General features: G+C 45.9%; 2 protein-coding genes across 4 annotated transcripts; one reads left to right on the top strand and one right to left on the bottom strand.

Moving 5' to 3' along the window:
- Nucleotides 1-74: 74 nt before the first annotated feature.
- On the bottom strand, nucleotides 75-2,775 carry gskip (gsk3b interacting protein). The gene is made up of 3 exons (XM_076018200.1): nucleotides 2,528-2,775; nucleotides 1,327-1,575; nucleotides 75-1,241 (listed from the first exon to the last, which is right to left on the bottom strand). Exons 2-3 carry the CDS (start codon nucleotides 1,567-1,569, stop codon nucleotides 1,083-1,085), a joined length of 402 nt encoding a protein of 133 aa, XP_075874315.1. The 5' UTR covers nucleotides 1,570-1,575; nucleotides 2,528-2,775; the 3' UTR covers nucleotides 75-1,082.
- On the top strand, nucleotides 2,742-18,704 carry atg2b (autophagy related 2B). 3 transcript variants are annotated; one of them, XM_076018192.1, is made up of 43 exons: nucleotides 2,742-2,880; nucleotides 4,651-5,059; nucleotides 5,170-5,332; nucleotides 5,428-5,580; nucleotides 5,668-5,770; nucleotides 5,954-6,116; nucleotides 6,202-6,381; nucleotides 6,692-6,788; nucleotides 6,884-7,048; nucleotides 7,390-7,538; nucleotides 8,384-8,495; nucleotides 8,889-9,132; nucleotides 9,238-9,400; nucleotides 9,489-9,581; nucleotides 9,682-9,867; nucleotides 9,984-10,257; nucleotides 10,336-10,444; nucleotides 10,598-10,799; nucleotides 11,292-11,434; nucleotides 11,517-11,674; nucleotides 11,770-11,945; nucleotides 12,034-12,184; nucleotides 12,280-12,482; nucleotides 13,133-13,213; nucleotides 13,297-13,403; nucleotides 13,482-13,574; nucleotides 13,662-13,732; nucleotides 13,821-13,897; nucleotides 13,983-14,153; nucleotides 14,237-14,369; nucleotides 14,468-14,667; nucleotides 14,757-14,986; nucleotides 15,134-15,251; nucleotides 15,349-15,540; nucleotides 15,626-15,727; nucleotides 15,802-15,880; nucleotides 15,975-16,182; nucleotides 16,279-16,348; nucleotides 16,436-16,518; nucleotides 16,626-16,747; nucleotides 16,934-17,088; nucleotides 17,186-17,335; nucleotides 17,424-18,704. In XM_076018192.1, the coding sequence occupies exons 2-43, from the start codon at nucleotides 4,898-4,900 to the stop codon at nucleotides 17,652-17,654; spliced, it is 6,222 nt and encodes a 2,073-aa protein (XP_075874307.1). In that variant the 5' UTR covers nucleotides 2,742-2,880; nucleotides 4,651-4,897; the 3' UTR covers nucleotides 17,655-18,704. The 3 variants fall into 3 exon arrangements, with proteins under 3 accessions (XP_075874307.1, XP_075874305.1, XP_075874306.1); XM_076018190.1 differs by having other exon boundaries at nucleotides 7,387-7,538; XM_076018191.1 differs by having other exon boundaries at nucleotides 2,861-3,567; nucleotides 7,387-7,538.
- The last annotated feature ends 474 nt before the right edge of the window (nucleotides 18,705-19,178 follow it).

Genomic DNA, 19,178 nt, shown 5'->3' with positions numbered 1-19,178 from the left:
ATAAAAGTAAAATACCTGGGGGGGGGGGGTAGATTATAACTGCAGATTCTGTAGATTAAAAAAGACACACCACACAAACTTGAGAGTTTTATTGGTCCAAGCAAAGGCCAGCGAGAAGGTAGAAAGTGTAATCAGAGAACACGGTCTTAACACTGACATGGAGAAAATAAGCAGATCATGAATACAATGAACCCAGTTTAAAAGCATTGCAGTCCAAGTTGAAGAGTCACTGCAGGGCAACATTAAAACCTCAGTGTAGTTTTGTTTTGCAGCATAAGATTGTAATGCCATCACTGCATGCACGAGAAACGCCAAAATACAAATGTGTTCAATCAACAGCGGTTCTTTGTTCAGCGGCACATTTCCTGATTTTTCAACACTTCCACAATCCTTCTTCTACAAAACCTTCTAGCACGTAATCACCTTTGACATCCATGCTGTGGTTACTGCAGGACGATCATCTTGTCTCCCCCCCTGAAAGTTCAGCGGTGCCAAAAAATAATACACCAAAAAAAGATTAAATGCAAGATGAGAAATGCTCCTTTTTGTACTTTTCTAACCAAAATCAGTCATTAAGGCATTAGAAGCTATGCTGAAGGATGATAGCTTTGGCTCTTTCACTGAGATGTTTGCTGAAGAACTAGTTGAATACATCTGATCAGTTACCAGGTCACAGCTTTAGTGCAAACAAGGAAGAGAGGGAAAAGAGGTCAATGAGTCAGAACTTCCAAGGTCTCGATCAGCAACGGGCTCCAAAGGTGCAGAATTCTACACATCCAAAATATGTGGAAGCGGGAGGATATTTCCACAGTAAAGTCAACACCACAAGGTAGCACCAGAGCACGTACAAGCGATCCTGAGCAGCCATTTGACTGCGATAAAGTCGTTGGCTATGAAAAACAGGAACCAAGCGAAGTTGATGCTTATTATAGTGGAAGCGAGGCAGGTGGACTTCACATGACAGGCGATAATATTTGAGCAGACTTGGTTATTAATGGCCGATACCCAAATACACCCACATCTTCTGCTTGGTTTTCCACTTGTAACAACCCTTGTGGCATTTTGGTTCTCCCTCGCCCCCTTTACCGCCCATTTTGTTTCAGTCTCTCGAGTCGCTGAAGCAGAGCGTTGCCAAAAGCTTCTCTGTAACCCGGACTCAGGGTGTCGAGAAGTGAGTAAACAGTCTCGTGATACTGGGTGCCGAGGTCATCTTTCACTTGGTTGAAGGCGTAGCCGACCACCTGTAAGGCAGAGAGACATTTTTGGGTGGAACTCAAAAGAGTGAACTCAGTCAGCAACACCGCGTCGCCCTCCTGTGCATCTTACCCTCAGCCCGGCCTCCGTCAGCTCCAGACAAAACCTGTTGCCCTCTGTGATTTCCACGTTAATGTAGGCAACGTCGGACGCGCAGTTGAGACTTTGTGACACGTGCATTTCGGAGACGGCAAAGAGCACGTCGTTGACTACGGCCTCTGCTTCCAGTCTCATGTCTTTGACGTCACCGAGCACGACGCAGTCCTCGTCGAACGAGGAGACGATGGACTCCTCGGGCTGGCAGTCCACCTCCATCCCCCCCTATGGTTGAGAAAGGGTGAGCCGTTAATAAAACTGGGACACGTGAAGTAAACCTCAGGCTGCGGTGATGCATCATCACAAGATGTTCCGTTCCGTTTGTGCTGAGACGACTGTTCCTGAATTATTATAGAGGGCAAAGTGGAGATGTTTGTTTTTTTTTCTTCCTCTGGCCTGTATGTGTGAGAATTGGTCACTGTCCTCGAAAAACACGCTGACATGTGCAATTTATAAACTAACAAAGTGAAAAATGTTGACAGGAAATGTAAATTGTTGCTTAAAGGCCCAGTGAGTGAGATTACAGAGCGGTGCTTTCTGCCTTCTAACGGTCTTCTTCTTCTGAAATATATAATAAAATGTAATTGTACAAATCATTTTTTCCCCCTTCCTTCTTCTTCTTCTTCTTCTTCGTGTAAACTCGCGGCGCCACACAAGGCCTGGCATATGTACTACATCGTTTTCATGCGTTTCCAGCGTTTCCCGTGTAAATGGGGATATTTTCGAGAGCGTTTCCGAAAATTGTCGGCTTCAAAAATAGGTCGTCGTCGGGTAACCGAGGCCTAAGTAAAACCATCCGAATAAACAACCTAGATTAAAGCGAAGTTGCTTCCTCTCGGGATCGAATGCTAATCACACGAAACCCCGGAATTGGGTTAGCAATTGTGTCACAGGTTTATCTGTTGAGTTATGGCCCCTTTGATAACACACAAACTAGTTCGATGTGCGATAACTTGAATGGCTAATAATAACGCTGCTAAAGTGTGTCACAGTGGGAGGTAAACTCTTGACAATACAACGCATCTCTCTATCGATACAGGCGAAGGATCGCCACATTATAAACGCATATGTATTTAATCAAAACTTGCTTTGTCGGAGGATTAAAAATAATAATAATAATAATAATACGCGGGGCTAATCGTTGCTCACCACCGAACTGCGTTAATTTTTCCTCACCTCGCTGGCTGCTAGTGTTCTTCCCTTCCCGTGGAAGCTTCCAGCCCACTCGCAGTTCTCTGTGCGGAGAACGTTCAGTCCAGTCAGCTGTCGGGCCTCCGACGAACGAACGACCGACCGAACGAACTCGGGGCTTTAATCTGCGGACTACCAAAGGGCTGGACTCGGGGACGCTTTCGTTTACTGTTTTCTTTTTGTCCAAATCAGAACCTGCGAGATACCCAGACCCAAGTGACTGTCCCGTGGAGCACGCATTCCGCCATATTATGACATCACCATCTAATCCCACCCCTGAGTGTTGAGGCTCAGTCGGTGCGGAGTCATGAAAGTGTTTGTAAACAACTCACCCAGAAGGTAATTCAAAGGCTGCGTTTAAAATCCGCGGCTCTTCCGAACCGCGTCTCTTCATACGTATCGTCGCAATTTGCTCGCCTTTGCTTGCTTGCAATTTGTTTTTATTCCGCTCGTATATTCGTAACTTTGCAAACGGTAGGTTGTATGTTAGCTTGGGTTAGCTGGCAAGCGTGTACCGTAGCATGCTAAGCTAATTTAAATGCCGACTGCTGTTGTTTGTGTAGTTTAGCTAGCAGCGCTAGTTCCATACGTGCTAGCCGGTGTTGTGTCCCTACTGGTTTCCGATTAAACTGGTTTCCTTGCCGAACAGCTGCAGATGTGCTGCGCCGCCGCCAGCGGATTCGACACAAATTCTGTGATTTTGGATTTTTGTTGGAGGAAATTCGTTTATTTCATATTTCCTTTATTTTCATTTGTTAATGTGTTTAGTTCACTGTGGTAGATGTGGGCTGCGACATTAAAATCGCCTGTTATATGTTGTGCTGGTGTGTGAATTTGTGTCGAATCTGCCGAACGGCGGGGCAACACATCTGCAGCTGTTCGGCAAGGAAACCAGTCTAATCGGAAACCAGTAGGGACACAACACCGGCGGCTAGTTAGCCGAAAGACATGCCTTTGTTCAGGTAGAAGTTCCAAGCGCTGCCTCCGTATAACGATGACATCTCGATGAAATACAACTTAGCCACGGTGAGCATTTCGCAGGCAAGTGTGAGCCATGCTATTGTTGATCCCGCGTGTTTGTTGTGATGTTCTGCTGGCTTGCAATAGGGGTGCTCGGCGTTGTACATAAACACTGACGATGTTTGGTCGTTTTACGCTGATTCTTCCTAATGCGACTTCAGAGCATTGGATCAAGGTGCAATATGATGTGCCTGTACGACAGTGACCTCTCCCAAAATGAGAGAGAGAGAGAGAGTCGAGGCTTTGGTGCCTTTTGGTGACATCACCACCAGCCAAACGTTTGTTCCACGTTCAAGCGAGATTACCTGTTTTTGTCCTCTTCCCAATGCGTGGAAGGCAATGAGCTATGACTGGAAGCTAAAACCTTGCGAAATTGCTAATATATATGTATATATATATATATATATATATATATATATATATATATATATATGTATGTATGTATGTATGTATATATATATATATGTATTTATGTATGTATATATATATATATATATATATATATATGTATGTATGTATGTATGTATATATATATATATGTATTTATGTATGTATATATATATATATATATATATATATATGTATGTATATATATATATATATATATATGTATATATATATATATATATATATATGTATGTGTATATATATATATATATATATATATATATATATATATATATATATATATATATATATATATATATATATATGTGTATATATATATATATATATATATATATATATATATATATATATATATATATATATATATATATATATATATATGTATATATATATATGTGTATATATATATATATATATATATATATATATATATATATATATATATATATATATATATATGTACACATATATATATATATATATATATATATATATATATATATATATATATATATATATATATATATAATATATGCTGTGTTCTTTAACGTCTTTATAATATGGGACTTCTAAAATGTTCTACCTTTTCATCGCGTGAGTTCATGGAGCTTGGTGTTGTTGATTTGTGCCTCGTCCCGTGTCACATTACAAATGGGGCACCATCTGTGTGTCTCTCTATAGGAGCAGCAAACTGGAATCGGACCAATTCCCGCACAACATCCCGAGTGTCAACAGGTCCCCCAAAGTGTCCCTCGTCTTGGGATACGAAGGGTGTTTGAATTTAGAGTCTCTTCACGTCTGCAACTCAACAGGATGACAAGACCAACACAATTGCTTGAATCTAGCTAATCACATAGCTACTGCATTCCAGTTGCAGAGTCTCGAAAACTCTTCAGTTACCTAGCAAGTGAACATCCTCTCAGTCACGATGCCTTGGCCATTTTCCGAGTCCATAAAGAAGCGAGCCTGTAGGTACCTCCTGCATCGGTACCTCGGCAACTTTCTGCAAGAGAAACTCAGCTTGGATCAGCTCAGTTTAGACCTCTATCAAGGCACTGGCTCACTGGCACAGGTGCCGTTGGATAAATGGGTATGTGCAGTGTTTGATTTAAAAATTTAAACAGATTCATCTATTACATTTAAAATACATATCAGCCATCCAAAACTGTGACGTCTCTGCTTTTCCTCTTCATTGCTCAGTCGCTCAATGAACTCTTGGAGAATGCAGATGCCCCCTTTGAAGTAATCGCAGGGTTCATCCAGACAATCACTCTCACCGTCCCATGGGCAGCTTTAGTACAGGAAAACTGTGCCCTGGAGGTCAGAGGCCTGGAAATGGTGTTCAGGCCAAGACCAAGAGCCGGTGAGAATGCGTCTTTGATAAAAACCATCTAAAGATACTTTGACAAAATCGTTGTCTTGTTTGCATGAAAATTAACCACTTACCTCTTTTCTTAGCATCTGGTACTGAACCCATGTGCTGGTCCAGCTTTATGACCAGCAGTATGCAGCTTGCCAAAGAATGCCTGAGCCAGAAACTCACAGATGACACTGGAGAGAGCTTCCAGCCTTTTGAAGGACTGGAGAAGTTTGCAGAGACAATAGAAACAGGTGGAACTGCAGCTCATCAACTTTATTTTTTAAAGACAGCCTTTCTTGTGCTGCTCAATAATAACTTCCTGATTTCCTCCTTTGCAGTTCTGAGAAGGGTGAAGGTGACGTTTTTGGACACGGTTTTCCGAATTGAACACATTCCAGAAAACTTTAAAACTGGAATTGCCCTTGAAATTCGCATTAGCAAGTAAGTACAGACCGAACTTATTACAGCAGGTGATTCAAACACTCTATTATCAAGCGTCTTTTTTTTCACAAATTCTTTTTAAGTCGTTGATGGTTTTAAAGCCTGCGAGTGAACCGTGTACATTTTACCTGCTGTGGATTAGTTGTAATCTAATTAATCCCACATGTTTTTGTTCCCCGCCAGGATTGTTTACTGTGACGAGACGGATGAGGAGAACTCGAACGTCAACGTGCATCAGCCAACCACATTTGCGCACAAAAACCTGAAGATCGAAGGCATCACTGTGTTTTGGGTGGAGTTCTCCGATGCGTCGCACGGCGCTTGCAAATCTTCGCCCCCTCCGACGGTCGGTGTCGTGAGTCTGTTGAGATTGACCGTGACAGAGTTGTGCACGCGGAGCGCTTAAGAAATACCTGCCTCTCGCTTTCCAGGAGACCGAGCCAAAACTTTCCCCGAGCTGGAATCCAAAAATAATTTGTGACCCACATCCCCAGTTCACGGAGCCCATCTCTTCTTCAACGCCATCTGAACCTACACAGATTGGGAGCCTCGGTGGCAAAATAGAGTTGTCCCTAACTCTGAAAAACAACCCGGCTACGCCTGGTGCAAAGGTACAAAAAAGATTCCTCAGAGCAACAAAAGACTTTTGTTTGTGTTGGATCTTTATCCAGAGCCATGTGTAAGAATGAGAACATTATCGATGACGATTGATGATACTTTCATTCGAGTCAAAGGAACCACCTTGTGATAACAACGTAATAATTTGTCACACAAAAAGATATTCTGTTCTAAATCCATGGCCATCTTGGCTTCTGAATTCATGTATAAAACTTCAATACATCACAGACACATTTGTTCCTCTCAAGGTTTAACTCTGAGAAAGCTGATGAGAAGAAATGTCTCTTTCCTGCTCAATTTCAGCTGGATGTTATCGGGCACATTGACACGCTCCTCATTCTACTGTCCCCGAGACAAGTTAATTTTCTCCTGGACCTCTTCGGAGCTTTTTCAAGTGGAGGTAAGTGCGGCTGGGTAAAATGCTGGCAAACGCTTCTGCTGAACACACGGTGTACGATACGGACGATGGAAAGTGTTTCTCTCTGTCCTGCGAAGGTTCACAGGACTGGGCAAAGGACAGGAAGAATCGGCCCATGCAGCAGGAGGACGAGTATCGGCTGCACATGGAGCTAAACCGCTGCCTGAAGAAGGACACGGCTGCCGCGGGGGCAGATCCTGACCTGTTCGAGAGCCAAACCACCAGGACAGTGTCCAGTCGAGGTTGGTCTGAAAACTCTCTGTTATCGCATCCTTTTTTTTTGTGCCTCGGCCTCCTGTTTTGTATGCACATCTTGGAGAATCGAATCATTTAATATGGGTTGGTCTCTCCTCAGAAATGTTATCAATATACGATGCTTTGTGACATCACTCATAGCGCCACCTGCCAGTAAAACTAGTTATCTCGAGACCAGTCCTTGTGTGGAAATGCATTTATCTTTCTTATGTCTTTTTATTGCAAGCTGTCAAAAGGTATTTTATTTAATTTGTTGCCCTTTTCTTATGTTTTTGTTTTTTCCCTCTAATGTTTCTTTCTATGACCGTGTCCCTGCACGGCGTAGAAGATGTGTTCTTCTCCATGGCGGACATGGACATGTCTCACAGCTTGTCCTCCCTCCCTCCGCTGGGCGATCCGCCCACAGTCGACTTGGATTTGTCGCTCACCAGCAACTACTCAGCCTCCCCCGGAGAGTCTCCCTCTGGAAATGCAGCAGTAGGTCTTCGTGTGAACATGAACACCAATACGATGAAACGCTTTCTGTTTTGTACTTTGTGTAATGCGCGACTGTATAAAATACTGTTGCATGTTTGACAAAGTGGGGGACCCTGCCCTCGTCTCGGTTGTGACAGGCTGACTAACCCAGTGTTTCTCAAAGTGTGTGACTCTGCTAACGCTGCTCAGGTACACAGGATGGACAAATATTTGACAGGGACGAAAAGTAGAATTCAGGAGTCCGGCGGTGGCCGGTGTTCTTTGTTGTTGGGGACTTTTGGCTGTAGAATGGTTCCGTGAGTAGCCGCGGAACGATGGTGTCGTTCACGCCAGACTTGAAGCGGGGTGCACCTCCGTGGCCGGCTTGCGCCGCGCAGCGATCGTTTCGGCGTCTGGTATATTTTCTTTCTAATGCGTGAGCCGCGAGCGAAAAAGCCAGAGGACAATGAACAGTTTTCCAGCGCTGATAGAACGTAATCAAACACCTTTGCATCAGTACATGATCTACGCCGTGAAAAATGTTCTTCCTCCAAGGTGGGTCGTGACAGAGAAAGTTTGAGAACCACTGGACTAATGCCATGCAAGTCTATGGGGTCAAAAGTCAACTTTGTCCTAGAGACATGGGACCACTTGCAGGTTCTTCGGGGGGGGGCGGCATGAAAAATTTTCTTCCTCCAAGGAGGGGCGTGACAGAGAAAGTTTGAGAACCACTGGACTAACCTTTGGCAACCAATCAAAAATCAATCAAGTCTGATTATGTAATATTTCTGTATATTACATAATCAGAATTCTGTATTTACCATTTACTTGTATTCTTGTGTTCACCATGTTACCTTTGTTTGCAGGCTCTGTGGGACGATTACATGGACGTCCCACGACAAAGAGAGAAGCAAGCTACTGAAAGTGCAGCACAGCCGAGAGACTCTCACCTTCACCAGAAATTACTGAGGCAGACTTGTACGTATTACTCCAAAAAAAACTTCAATCAAACTATTATTTCTGATCTGGGTGACGTTGGTTGTTTTTTCCATATTGTGAGTAAATGAAAGTAGAACATTTTGTTGTTTTGCCTTGTGCTTGATGAAAGGTATGATTGACAATAGATAAAATTGACAATTTTTCAAGCACTTTGGAAAATTAAAAAAAAAAAAAAAAAAAAAGAGACTAGAAATGTATCTTTGCAATTTTGAAAGTGGCACCTTCAGGAGCTAAGTCCATCCCGCCGTATCTGCACGTATGTTTCATCGAATCTTGACTTGCGGCTGAGCAAAGCTAAAAACTTGATTTGGCTCCACGGTTCCCTTTTCAAAAACCAACTGTCGCCAATGAACTGCCATTGTCGCGTTTCAGCTCATGCATCCAAACCGCACAGTGATGAGTCGAGACCGGAGCTGCTCCTGAGGTTGACTCTGAGTAGCTTTGCCGTATCCGTCCTTCACATCGACCCGTTGCCTCCCCCGGATGCGACCCTCAGCCCTCTGGGCCCCATGGCCGCCAACTTCTTCAACACGGTCGGCCCCGGTCATCTCCCGCTGACTGCTTTCCTCCAGTCCCGAATGTTATTTGACCAGGCCTGTCCGCACGACCATCTCAGGTGCGCCTCTGATTTGTGATTTTCACAACCTGGTTGAGTAATATTGCACGACCGTGTGCCGAACAAGTGGTTTGCGTCGTATCTTATCTGGCCGCCTCTTTGCAGGTTTGTGGGCCAGGGGCTGAAGATGAACTACGAGCATTGTCAGGGAGCCAGTCTGCGGACGTTCAGCACCGAAGTCTCGCTCAACCAGATGGAACTCTTGGAGTGTTTGTTCTCCTCCGAGACTGGCAACGGCGGATCCCAGAGAGGCATCCAGTACACCGAGGTCCGGCCGTCACTCCGTGCCATGGTTTACGCTGCGTTGAGCTCTGGATTGGTTCATCGCTGAGATTGTTTTTTTTTTTTCGCTCCAGCTCCTGACGTTTCACACCTCAGACAGTGGCGATGCGCCACCGAGTACGTGCCTTCACCTTGTCTACAAGCAGGGTGAGCGGAGAGGTCCTCAGGTAACGAGCGCTCCGGATTCAATGGCGAACGAATCAAGCGCAGCCGTCGTGGGCTGCCGGGCGTGTACTTCCTTTCAATCTCGTTCGGCTCTGTGCGCAGGGTGGAAAAGGTCGCCTCAGCATGATGCCCAGAAAGGCCGAGATCCAGGTGGATCTTGGCCCAGTGCACTGTGAGCTGGACATCAGCATTGTGGACCGGCTCAACTCCTTGCTTCAACCCCAAAAGCTTGCCACCACAGAGTTGATACCGCACCTGTACACATCCTACAACAAGCATGTCAGTTTGGTAAGTGAATTTCAAAAACCAAAACTAATTTCTGGACTTGTGTAGAATAATGTGGAAGAAGGTCATATCATCCTCCGGCAATTGAAATAACTGAAATAACTGATCTTCTCACACAGCACAAGGCCTTCACAGAGGTGTTCCTCGACGACAGCCACACTCCCATCAACTGTCACGTGTCACTCACCGTCCGCGCGCCCATGTTCGGTCTCGCCATCCGCTTCCCCATCCCCGACCTGCGCTCGGACCAGGAGAGGGGCCCCTGGTTCAAGAAGTCCCTGCAGAAGGAGGTTCTCTACCTGGAGCTGGAGGACTTGGAAGTGAAAACGGAGTTCACCGGCGGCAGCTCGCCGGACCAAACCAAGATGGAGCTCACCTTCAGGGAGCTTATTGGTACGTGTTCAGCCACAGAGGCAACTGCGAGTGTTAAATTCCTGCTGTTAAGACGGTCTCGTTTCATTTGCGCTGCAGGAAAGTTCCAGGAGGAGCCCGATCAACCGGCCACCAGGTTCCTCAGGGTGTCCAACAACATGGACGGAGACCTGGCGATGTCGGAAAGCGTCAAATTCGACTGGCCGAGGTGCGCTTATCCCCTCCCCTCACCCTCACCCTCACCCCCACCACAACCCCACCCCCATCCCCCTGACCTGTTGCCATATATCTGCAGCTGCGTTGTACCCCGCTTGGGTCTGTCCCCGTCGTGACGCGTCTCCCCTCCAATCCGTCTTTGCAGGATTGTGCTCAAAATTAACCCTACCGCGGTCCACTCAATCCTGGAGCGCGTCACGGTGGAAGACGACGAGGGGACCGAGGACCATTCCCTCGAGGAGGAGGAAGAGGAGGGAGCCGCGCATTCGCTCAAGGACGTGTGCGACTTCGGGAAACCGGAACCGTCGCCGTTCTCGTCACGGCGGGTCATGTACGAGAACGAGGAGGTGGGTCACGGCTGAAAGTCTGGAGATTGTTCGCATTTTTCTTCTGTAACAGACACACAAATGTTTTACGTTGTCCTCATACCTTCACACGTTTCGGTGAAACGTGTCACACAAAACCACCAGTGTGACCTTCTGTGGAAGACGGAAGTCTACGTCGAACCATGTAAAAGTATGAAGACAACATCTAAAATATTTGTGTGTCTGTTGTAGAAGAAAAGTATCAACAGTCGTATTCAATGAACCTCGTTCAGTTCAAGGCCCAGAGAAATGAAAAGCTGAAATTATACAGCATGTTTCTTTAAAAATGTTCTTTAACAATCCTGGCCAGCTGGATTTGGAAGCAGGTTGAAGATTTGCATGCAGGAGTGAGAGTGTCCTGCAGATATTCAAACAAGTGCCTGTGCCTTACTTTGCATACCTAACCTGTCACCCAGGCCAGTTGGGAAGATTTATTCATATTTTCATTTGTTGTTTTTTCTTTTTTTTTTGCAGATGGTCATCCCCGGCGATGTGGCCGAGATGACGGAGTTCCAGGAAAAAACAATGAACAACTCTCGCTTCATCGTTGAGTTGTGTTTCTCCAACGTGCAGTTGGTGCTGCCCAGCAAGGCGTTCTATGAGAAACTTCACAACAGGTACAACGTGGCAGTATTGTATCGAGGTGTTGCCCACTGTCTAGTCTTTCATGTCTAAAATGTCCTGATTCTCATCCTTCAGGATAAACAATGACCTGCTGCTGTGGGAGCCCACAGCGCCCTCTCCAGTGGAGACGGTTGAGAGCATGCCTTACGGAGTCGGGCTCTCCGTCGCCAGTCAGCTGATCGACACTTACACCAAGGACACTTTCAGCCAGTTCAGGTCCACTGGCCCCGAGGGTGAGGAGGCAGCAGTAATACATCATCATTACTGGCTCAGGCCAGACACCTCTGGGCATAAATGAACCTTTCAACGACGCCTTGTACACTTTCAGATGACAGCAGTGGGTCGGAGGAGGAAATGATGCACTACTACTCCCCGGCCTCTGAGCTCAGCCACCGCTCCCGGAAGAAGAAGAAACCCAAAACCCAAAGCAAGTCCTCGCAGAGCCTGTTTTCTGTCATTGTGACTGTCAATCACGGGCTGGTGGCCCTGCAGGCTCACGCTACGGTAAACGCACAACCTTTTTCTTTTCCCCAACGTTCACCTCAGCCAATGCGAGAAAGCATAACGCGGATTGCGTTGTCGTCTCTTCCAGAAAAAGGATAAGACGGCGCTGAAAAACAAACACGGCGAATTCTGGCTGGAGGTGAAAAACGCGGCGCTCTTCAACGTCGTGCAGTACGAGGGACACAAAGACCAACACTACATCTGCTTCCACACCAGCAGCATTTGCATGTATCACCAAGGTGAGAATTATCTCGGCTCCGCGCCGCCCTGATGTCATGATTCGTGCACGGCTATCCACTAATCTGCCCTCCACCCTCCCATCCATCGCGCTCAGGCCTACTGGACGGAGGCCTCTCCACGCTGGACGTGAAGCTGCCGTGCAGGACGCATCCGCACTGGCTGGAGCCGACCATCTACCAGTCGGAAACGGCCCCCGACAGATCGTCCACGCCCTCAGAGTGCATCGGCCTGGAGGCCCGCAGCATGTTGTCCGTCGCCGTCAAAGTATCGTCGCTGAACGCGGAACGCAACATAAAGGTATGACATCCTTCAGTCTCTGCGGTTTGGAAATGAATGAAAAAAATAAATAAAAGAAATTTGACCCTCAGCTTTAATATCTCCATCCTGGTGTGTGATAAAAATATGATCTGTGTGACAGATGTGCGCAACTTCATAACAATAGACTGAAGCATTTGATAGAATTATGCAAATGTTATTCAGCGTAATTTTTATTACTTTTAATATTTATAAGTCTAGGATCACATTGTGATGTGACTAATGTGCTATGACGAATGGGATATTTTTAACTCAAGGAACTTGCCAACAGAAAATGTGCGTAGAAAAGGCAAACTGTTCTAAAGTTCAGCCAAACGTTTCTAACTTCCTGCTCCATTCAACTTTTTTTTTTTTTTTCAGCGATTGGTTTTTTGTTATAGAACCTGAGTGTGTCATAGTCAAACCAAAACATGTTGTGTCAATTCATTTCCACTAGATGGGGCTGTATTAAAAAAAAATAAAACAGCCCCATCTGGTGAAATTACTATTCCCTCAAATCCGTATTTCTTGGATTATTATCACAATAACTTCCATCCCCGTTAGCTTTTAGTGGTTTCTGTGGCATTTAATCATGACATGAGGCATTTTTTAGTTAAATGTTTACTATGAAGAATGCTGTCTCTGCAATGCAGGAGTTTCTGGTTGCTATTGGAGTGAGAGGCGCTACACTCCAGCACAGAGTTGTCCCTCCCAGCCTGAGCTGGTATGACCAGGTAAGCCAAGCAAACACAGAAAGATCATCATGATTGAAGCTGAATGTAATATATTTACACTCTCTCCAATCCGTGTGCAACAGATTGTTGACTTTCTGAATGTGTACAACGAGCCCGTGTTGGGTTATGCGCCTCCTACATCGGTCACCACTCTTCACTTGCACCTGTGGAGCTGCTCGCTAGACTACAGGTAGAGTAGAGCTCAGACTGTTGACTTGGACAACCGGTGGTGTGTCGTCTAATGTCGGTTTTTGCTCTCTTTTCATAGGCCGCTTTACCTGCCACTCAGATCACTTTTGGTCGTAGAGACGTTCAGCATCTCAAGCAGCGTTTCTCTCGATCACTCCTCCTCATCTCTCAGGTATGAAAAGGTTGCAATTCTATCACAATTCTCCTTGTTGGTCCTTTTTTCCCCCCTCTCCTAAGTACAATTTGTCATCATTTGCAGAATAATTCTAGATGAAGCTGCTCTGTTCCTCTCAGACAAGAGCAATGCCATCTCAGTCAATCTCCCACGCGGTAAGTTAACTTTCATTTTGACGTTGATTTTGAAAGTCAGGCTGAAATGCAACTACAAGCGCTCTTTGCTTTTGGTGTTTCACAACAGACTACGTCCAAGTGGTCGATATGGGGACACTGGAGTTGAGAATAACAGCTGCCAAACCTGGAATAGATGGAAAATTGGTGAGGCTTGTTATCGTATTTGTTTAGGTTCTTAGTAATGTGAGGCTGCAATTCTTTCTAACTTTCACTCTCATTTTGCTGATAGTCTGAGCCCAGATTTGAACTTCGCTGCTCCAGCGACGTTATCCACATCAGAACATGTTCCGACTCCTGCGCCGCCCTCATGAACCTCATCCAGTATGTAGCCAGCTATGGAGACTTACTGGCCTCGGCAGAACCGGAGACCAGACGCAGCAGCTCTGCACAAAGGGCCAAGGTCAGCCGCGACACCGTCGTCCGCAGAAACCCCGACTCCCCCGATGAGTCACGCAAACTCACTTTGTGTGTGTGTTTTGTCAGTCTGGGTTTCACAGTCTGCCCACGTCGCAGACTCCGTCCCTTGCCGAGACCGAGCAGCAGATGTTGCAGGATTTGATGAGCGAGGCGATGGAGGAGACTGACGGCCAGCCCGCAGTGAACTCGCAGCAGAACGGTGATGACCTTAAATATGATTTTTTTTTTGTTTTGTTTTTTTGCACTGATGCACGGAAAAGCTCATCCAACCTGAATTTTCTCTCTACACACTATCAGGTGGTCATGAGGAGTGCAGTCAGGACCTTGAGCCACCTCACTCAGACCTGTTTCTGTTCCCGGATGAGAGCGGAAACTTAACCCAAGAGTTGAGTCCCACCTACCCAGTGCTGCACTCTCCTCTCATCACTCCGGTCCCCAACTTGGCCCAGGAGACAGACGATTTTTGCATCCTGGAAACCCCCGGGCTCAGAGGAGAGGTCAGAAAATGTTGTAACTTCCACAGCTTTTGTTGCAGAAAGAGTTGAAAAATGGGTCGTTGTTCATCTGTAAGCCATTTGTGTGACAGGACGTCGACCAGGAGCCGGTGGTGAAGCAGCTCACTTCCGATCCAGTGAAAATCAAAGACGATCACTTCAGCCATCCGCTGCAAGGGAGCGATTCCAACCGCGCAGCCTTGAACTTTCCCGTCCCGGAGGTGCGCTACCTCATCAAGGAGATCTCCGTCATCTGGCACCTGTATGGTGGCAAAGACTTTGGGATTGCGACTTTCACCGCGTCCCCTGCGAGGAGCCGAGGGTGGGACATCAACAGGCCATCAACAGGCCATCAACAGGCCATCAACAGGCCATCAACAGGCCATCAACAGGCCATCAACCATGTCGCTGTAAACGTGTCGTTTTCTCTGTACTTGTCCTTACGTTGGCCCGTTTGTCCGTCTTGCAGGTGCACACCTCACAGCTCCCCTTCACAAACTCCTGTCAGACAAGCCAGGGCTGCAGGACGGGCCGGAGGTGGAAAAGGACGGAATCCCGATGTCCTGATGGAAATCCAGCTCAGCAAGGTGAAGTGCATCTTTGCACAGAACAAATGTTCATTCTTAACGCTATGAGCATGCAGGATGCATCAGAAATTCACCCAAAAATATTTTATTTCTACAGGTGAGGTTCCAGCATGACGTGTACCCACAGAGCCAGGTGGCTGCCGTGCCAGCAGTCGACCAGCCAGTCTCTCGCCAGGTGTTTGTCGTGCAAGACCTGGAGATCCGAGACCGACTGGCTGCCTCTCAGATGAACAAGTTCCTCTACTTGTACTCCAGCAAGGAAATGCCTCGAAAAGCTCATTCCAACATGGTAAGCAGGCCAGCCGATCCACGGCGCATAAACCCAGGCCTAGTCTGGTCCCGGCTGTGACCACCTTTGTGTTTTTGGTCTTCAGCTGACAGTGAAGGCAATTCACATGTGTCCTGAGTCGGGTCAGGCTCCTCAGGAGTGCTGCCTTCGTGTCTCCCTGATGCCTCTTCGACTGAATATCGATCAGGTAAAAATAATTTCGAACAAAGGAAAAAAAATTTTTTTTTGCCAGCGCTCACAGCCTTGTTTGTCTTTTTGAAGGATGCACTGTTCTTCCTGAAGGACTTCTTCACCAGTCTCTCCACCGAAGTGGAGTTTTTCTCTCCACCAGCGCAAGAAGGTAACATTCACCGGCCAGCAATTCAGTTAATGCATTGATGAAATCGTTTGCCTAACTTTTTAAAATTCCAACCCCTTATTTGTTCCATGGCCAGTTTGCGTTACCACCAAAAAAGCGGCGGCACCAGAATTCTCCTGCAGCTTCTCCAAGCACGTCGGCCCCATCCAGGGCCCCGCCCCTATCATCTCAGTCCCAGCTCCGAGGGGGGTGAACCACAGCGGCTTCCCCACTTCTGGCAGGGAGGAAATGAATGACAATGAGTCCTCGGCTCCCTCCTTCACAGACCAGCCCATCTTCTTTAGGTCAGTGTTGACAAATTTCACAGGAAAACACCATAAGAAAAGTTGTCAATCCTCCTATTTGCATCTGAAAGTTTTTCTTTTAATCAATTCCAACAGGGAGTTTCGATTCACTTCTGAGGTTCCTATCCGTTTGGATTACCATGGGAAACATGTTTCAATGGAGCAGGTACACAGATCAATTCTCAGTAACATTATTTCACCTGTGTGTTGTCAGTGAAAGATTTCATCCTAAATGCATATGTGTCCATTCTAGGGAACGTTTGCTGGGATCATTATTGGACTGACACAACTCAATTGTTCTGAGTTGAAACTAAGGCGCCTGTGCTACCGACAAGGGTATGTTTATCAACCAGTTCTCCATTCAATATATTCAACTTCCATTTTTCCCAATGCAGTCACGACAGTCATCATTTTCAGGTAATTAACATTGGACCGTCTTGCAGATTACTGGGTGTGGACAAGCTGTTTTCCTATGCAATAAACGAGTGGCTCAATGACATAAAGAAGAATCAGCTCCCGGGGATACTGGGCGGCGTCGGACCCATTCACTCTCTGGTACAACTCGGTAAGCTAGAGTCTTGTTTTTACCCAGCAGCCTCAGACAGTAAGAATTTAAGGGTCTTGTATTATGTACAATTCACTTCACCAGCGTTTCATTTTGGAACATTGCGTCTCTAGCTTCTCAATTAACTACATAGGAATTGTAGAAAATATTGCTGGTTGCGCTGCTGAAGATAAATGTTCTGCTCAGTTCAGGGATTCCGAGACTTGGTGTGGCTCCCGATCGAGCAGTACAGGAAGGACGGTCGGATAGTCCGGGGCTTTCAGCGTGGCACCGCCTCCTTCGGAACCTCCACCGCCATGGCCGCCCTGGAGCTCACCAACAGGATGGTGCGGACCATCCAGGTAGGTTCATCTCCCCACGCTCGTAGCGTTAAAAGAAAAAGCATGATCTCCCTCTGCCTTCTGGAAATTGTGATGTGTTTTTGTCTTGTCACTGTAGGCCGCAGCCGAGACGGCCTATGACATGGTGTCTCCAGTGCCCGATGAGAGGGACACAAAGAAGATGAAGCGCTTCACCCACTATGGACTGGCGCATCAGCCAGTGGACCTAAGGGAGGGGGTTGCTAAAGCCTACACTGTAGTTAAAGAGGTAAAAAAAAAAGAAGTCGTATTTGTATGATTCCAATGAAAATAATCTTTTCCTTAATGGTCTTTTCTTGCAATGCTCCCATTTCCAGGGGATCACAGACACAGCGCTGACAATCTACGGCACAGCCACCAGGGAGCACGAGCAGCGCGGGATGACGGGGGCGGTGGGCGGAGTTCTGCGCCAGCTGCCGCCTGCGGTGGTCAAGCCGCTCATCATGGCCACCGAGGCCACCTCCAACGTGCTGGGTGGGATGAGGAACCAGATCCACCCCGACGCGCGCCAGGAGGAATCTCAGAAATGGAGGCAGGGCGAGGAGTAGCCGCAGCCCGCAGCCGTGACTTGGTCTAAAGAGGAAAAAAAAAAAAAAAAAAAAAAAAGAAACCTGTGCAATGGAAAAAGTTTTTCCAATAAATTTTATAAAAAAAAAAGAAGAAGAAGGGAGCATCTCATATGGGACGATACACCACGGGTGTAAATACGATCCTGATGTCGCGGCATTTATTTGCTTCTGTATTTCAGCTTGAGTCTGTTTCCCTCTCAGTGCCTTCATGGTTATTATCAGCATCGGCCCGACTCCGCCTTGGGCTAAAGGGATTCCCGCGAAGGATGACCTGTTGCTTTGGGAATTACATAGTGGGATAGTCATGGGGAATATAAATTACAGTAAATCAAAATAACAGTAATGAACAAATAGACGTGTGTATCGTGAGGTGCAAATACACTTCGCAACAGCTCTGTTTACAAGTCCGTAATTGTTCAGTTCTTTTATTCTGTCACAAAACACTAATCTAATTGGGCGATGCCTTTGATTTCTACAATGCACACTTTATGGAGGCTGTGTGATTTACTGTAAATATTCCCCGCGTCACATTTCATGCAATTGAGAACAAGTGCGGAATGTGTTAAGCTTTTTTTTTTTTTGGAGTTCTATGGTTAGAACTTTTGGAGTAACTTGAAGGATTACCTGCTCAAATGAATAAGAGCAGATAAAAAAAAAAACTCTAGTGCACTGATGTGTTTTAATTTTACTTTGAGTTGTGATCAGTGTTGTGTTTCTTTTGCTAAAGCTGCTGTTCAGAAAAAAAAAAACAAAGCTGCTCCTCAATTGTTGAAATCTCATAATTGAGCTCTAATCCAAGTCTTAATCTCCCTTGGTTACATTTTTTTTTTTTTTTACATTGTTCGTTGATATTTGATGTGATAAGTTGTATTCCAGACTATTGTTTAGTCATATTTTTTTCTTTTTTTAGTTTCTGTGAACTGAATGTTTTTCATGTACATAAATGTATAGTTGAATTTGTATGAAAAGCATGAAAGGGAAATTTAAAAAAAATAATAAACCAAAGTAGAGTGTTTCTGCTCACCATAATGGACTTGTTGGCTTTAATAGACGCCTCTTAACATGTTGCTCGTTATTCACAAATTACACAATCTGTTCGTGTGACGGGCTACTTAGTCGCTGATTTGACTAGCTTTTCTTTATGAGGCCCAGCTCAGCGAGGAGGGGAAAGAGCCGCGCCACCTGCGTGTGCGCGCTCTTCGTCTGACTGACAATGTGCGGTTGCGTGCATGCAGTTTTTCTATGTAAACTTGCACGATTGCCGAGGTGATTTACCTGCAGCCTGTGTAAACTTTGGCACAAAACTGGGTAAACAAGTCGCGCTGATATCTGCCCAATTTCTCATCTAGGTGGCTCATGAGAAAGCATGGCACGAACAAGGAGTCATGAGGAGATACACACGTCAGGATCTATCTTATCTACTCAAAATCTCCAATCATGTTTTCTGCATACATTTTTTTTTTTACTTCAATTTTCATTGAAAGTAGTGAGTAGTGAGAGTCA

This window comes from Nelusetta ayraudi, unplaced genomic scaffold (assembly GCF_046127955.1).
Source record: "Nelusetta ayraudi isolate G7.1 ecotype Tasmania unplaced genomic scaffold, CSIRO-AGI_Nayr_v1 ptg000007l, whole genome shotgun sequence".
Lineage (NCBI taxonomy): Eukaryota > Metazoa > Chordata > Actinopteri > Tetraodontiformes > Monacanthidae > Nelusetta > Nelusetta ayraudi.
This window is presented reverse-complemented; position numbering and strand designations above follow the sequence as displayed.

Bases quoted from the DNA above. Each gene is read 5' to 3' on its own strand.
- atg2b (XM_076018190.1), top strand. From the start codon at position 4,898: ATGCCTTGGCCATTTTCCGAGTCCATAAAGAAGCGAGCCTGTAGGTAC. The intron at 6,382-6,691 runs GTACAAAAAAGA...GCTCAATTTCAG, and splicing joins CGGCTACGCCTGGTGCAAAG to CTGGATGTTATCGGGCACAT. The intron at 13,898-13,982 runs GTGAGGCTTGTT...TTTTGCTGATAG, and splicing joins CTGGAATAGATGGAAAATTG to TCTGAGCCCAGATTTGAACT.
- gskip (XM_076018200.1), bottom strand. From the start codon at position 1,569: ATGGAGGTGGACTGCCAGCCCGAGGAGTCCATCGTCTCCTCGTTCGAC. The intron at 1,242-1,326 runs GTAAGATGCACA...TCTGCCTTACAG, and splicing joins TGACGGAGGCCGGGCTGAGG to GTGGTCGGCTACGCCTTCAA.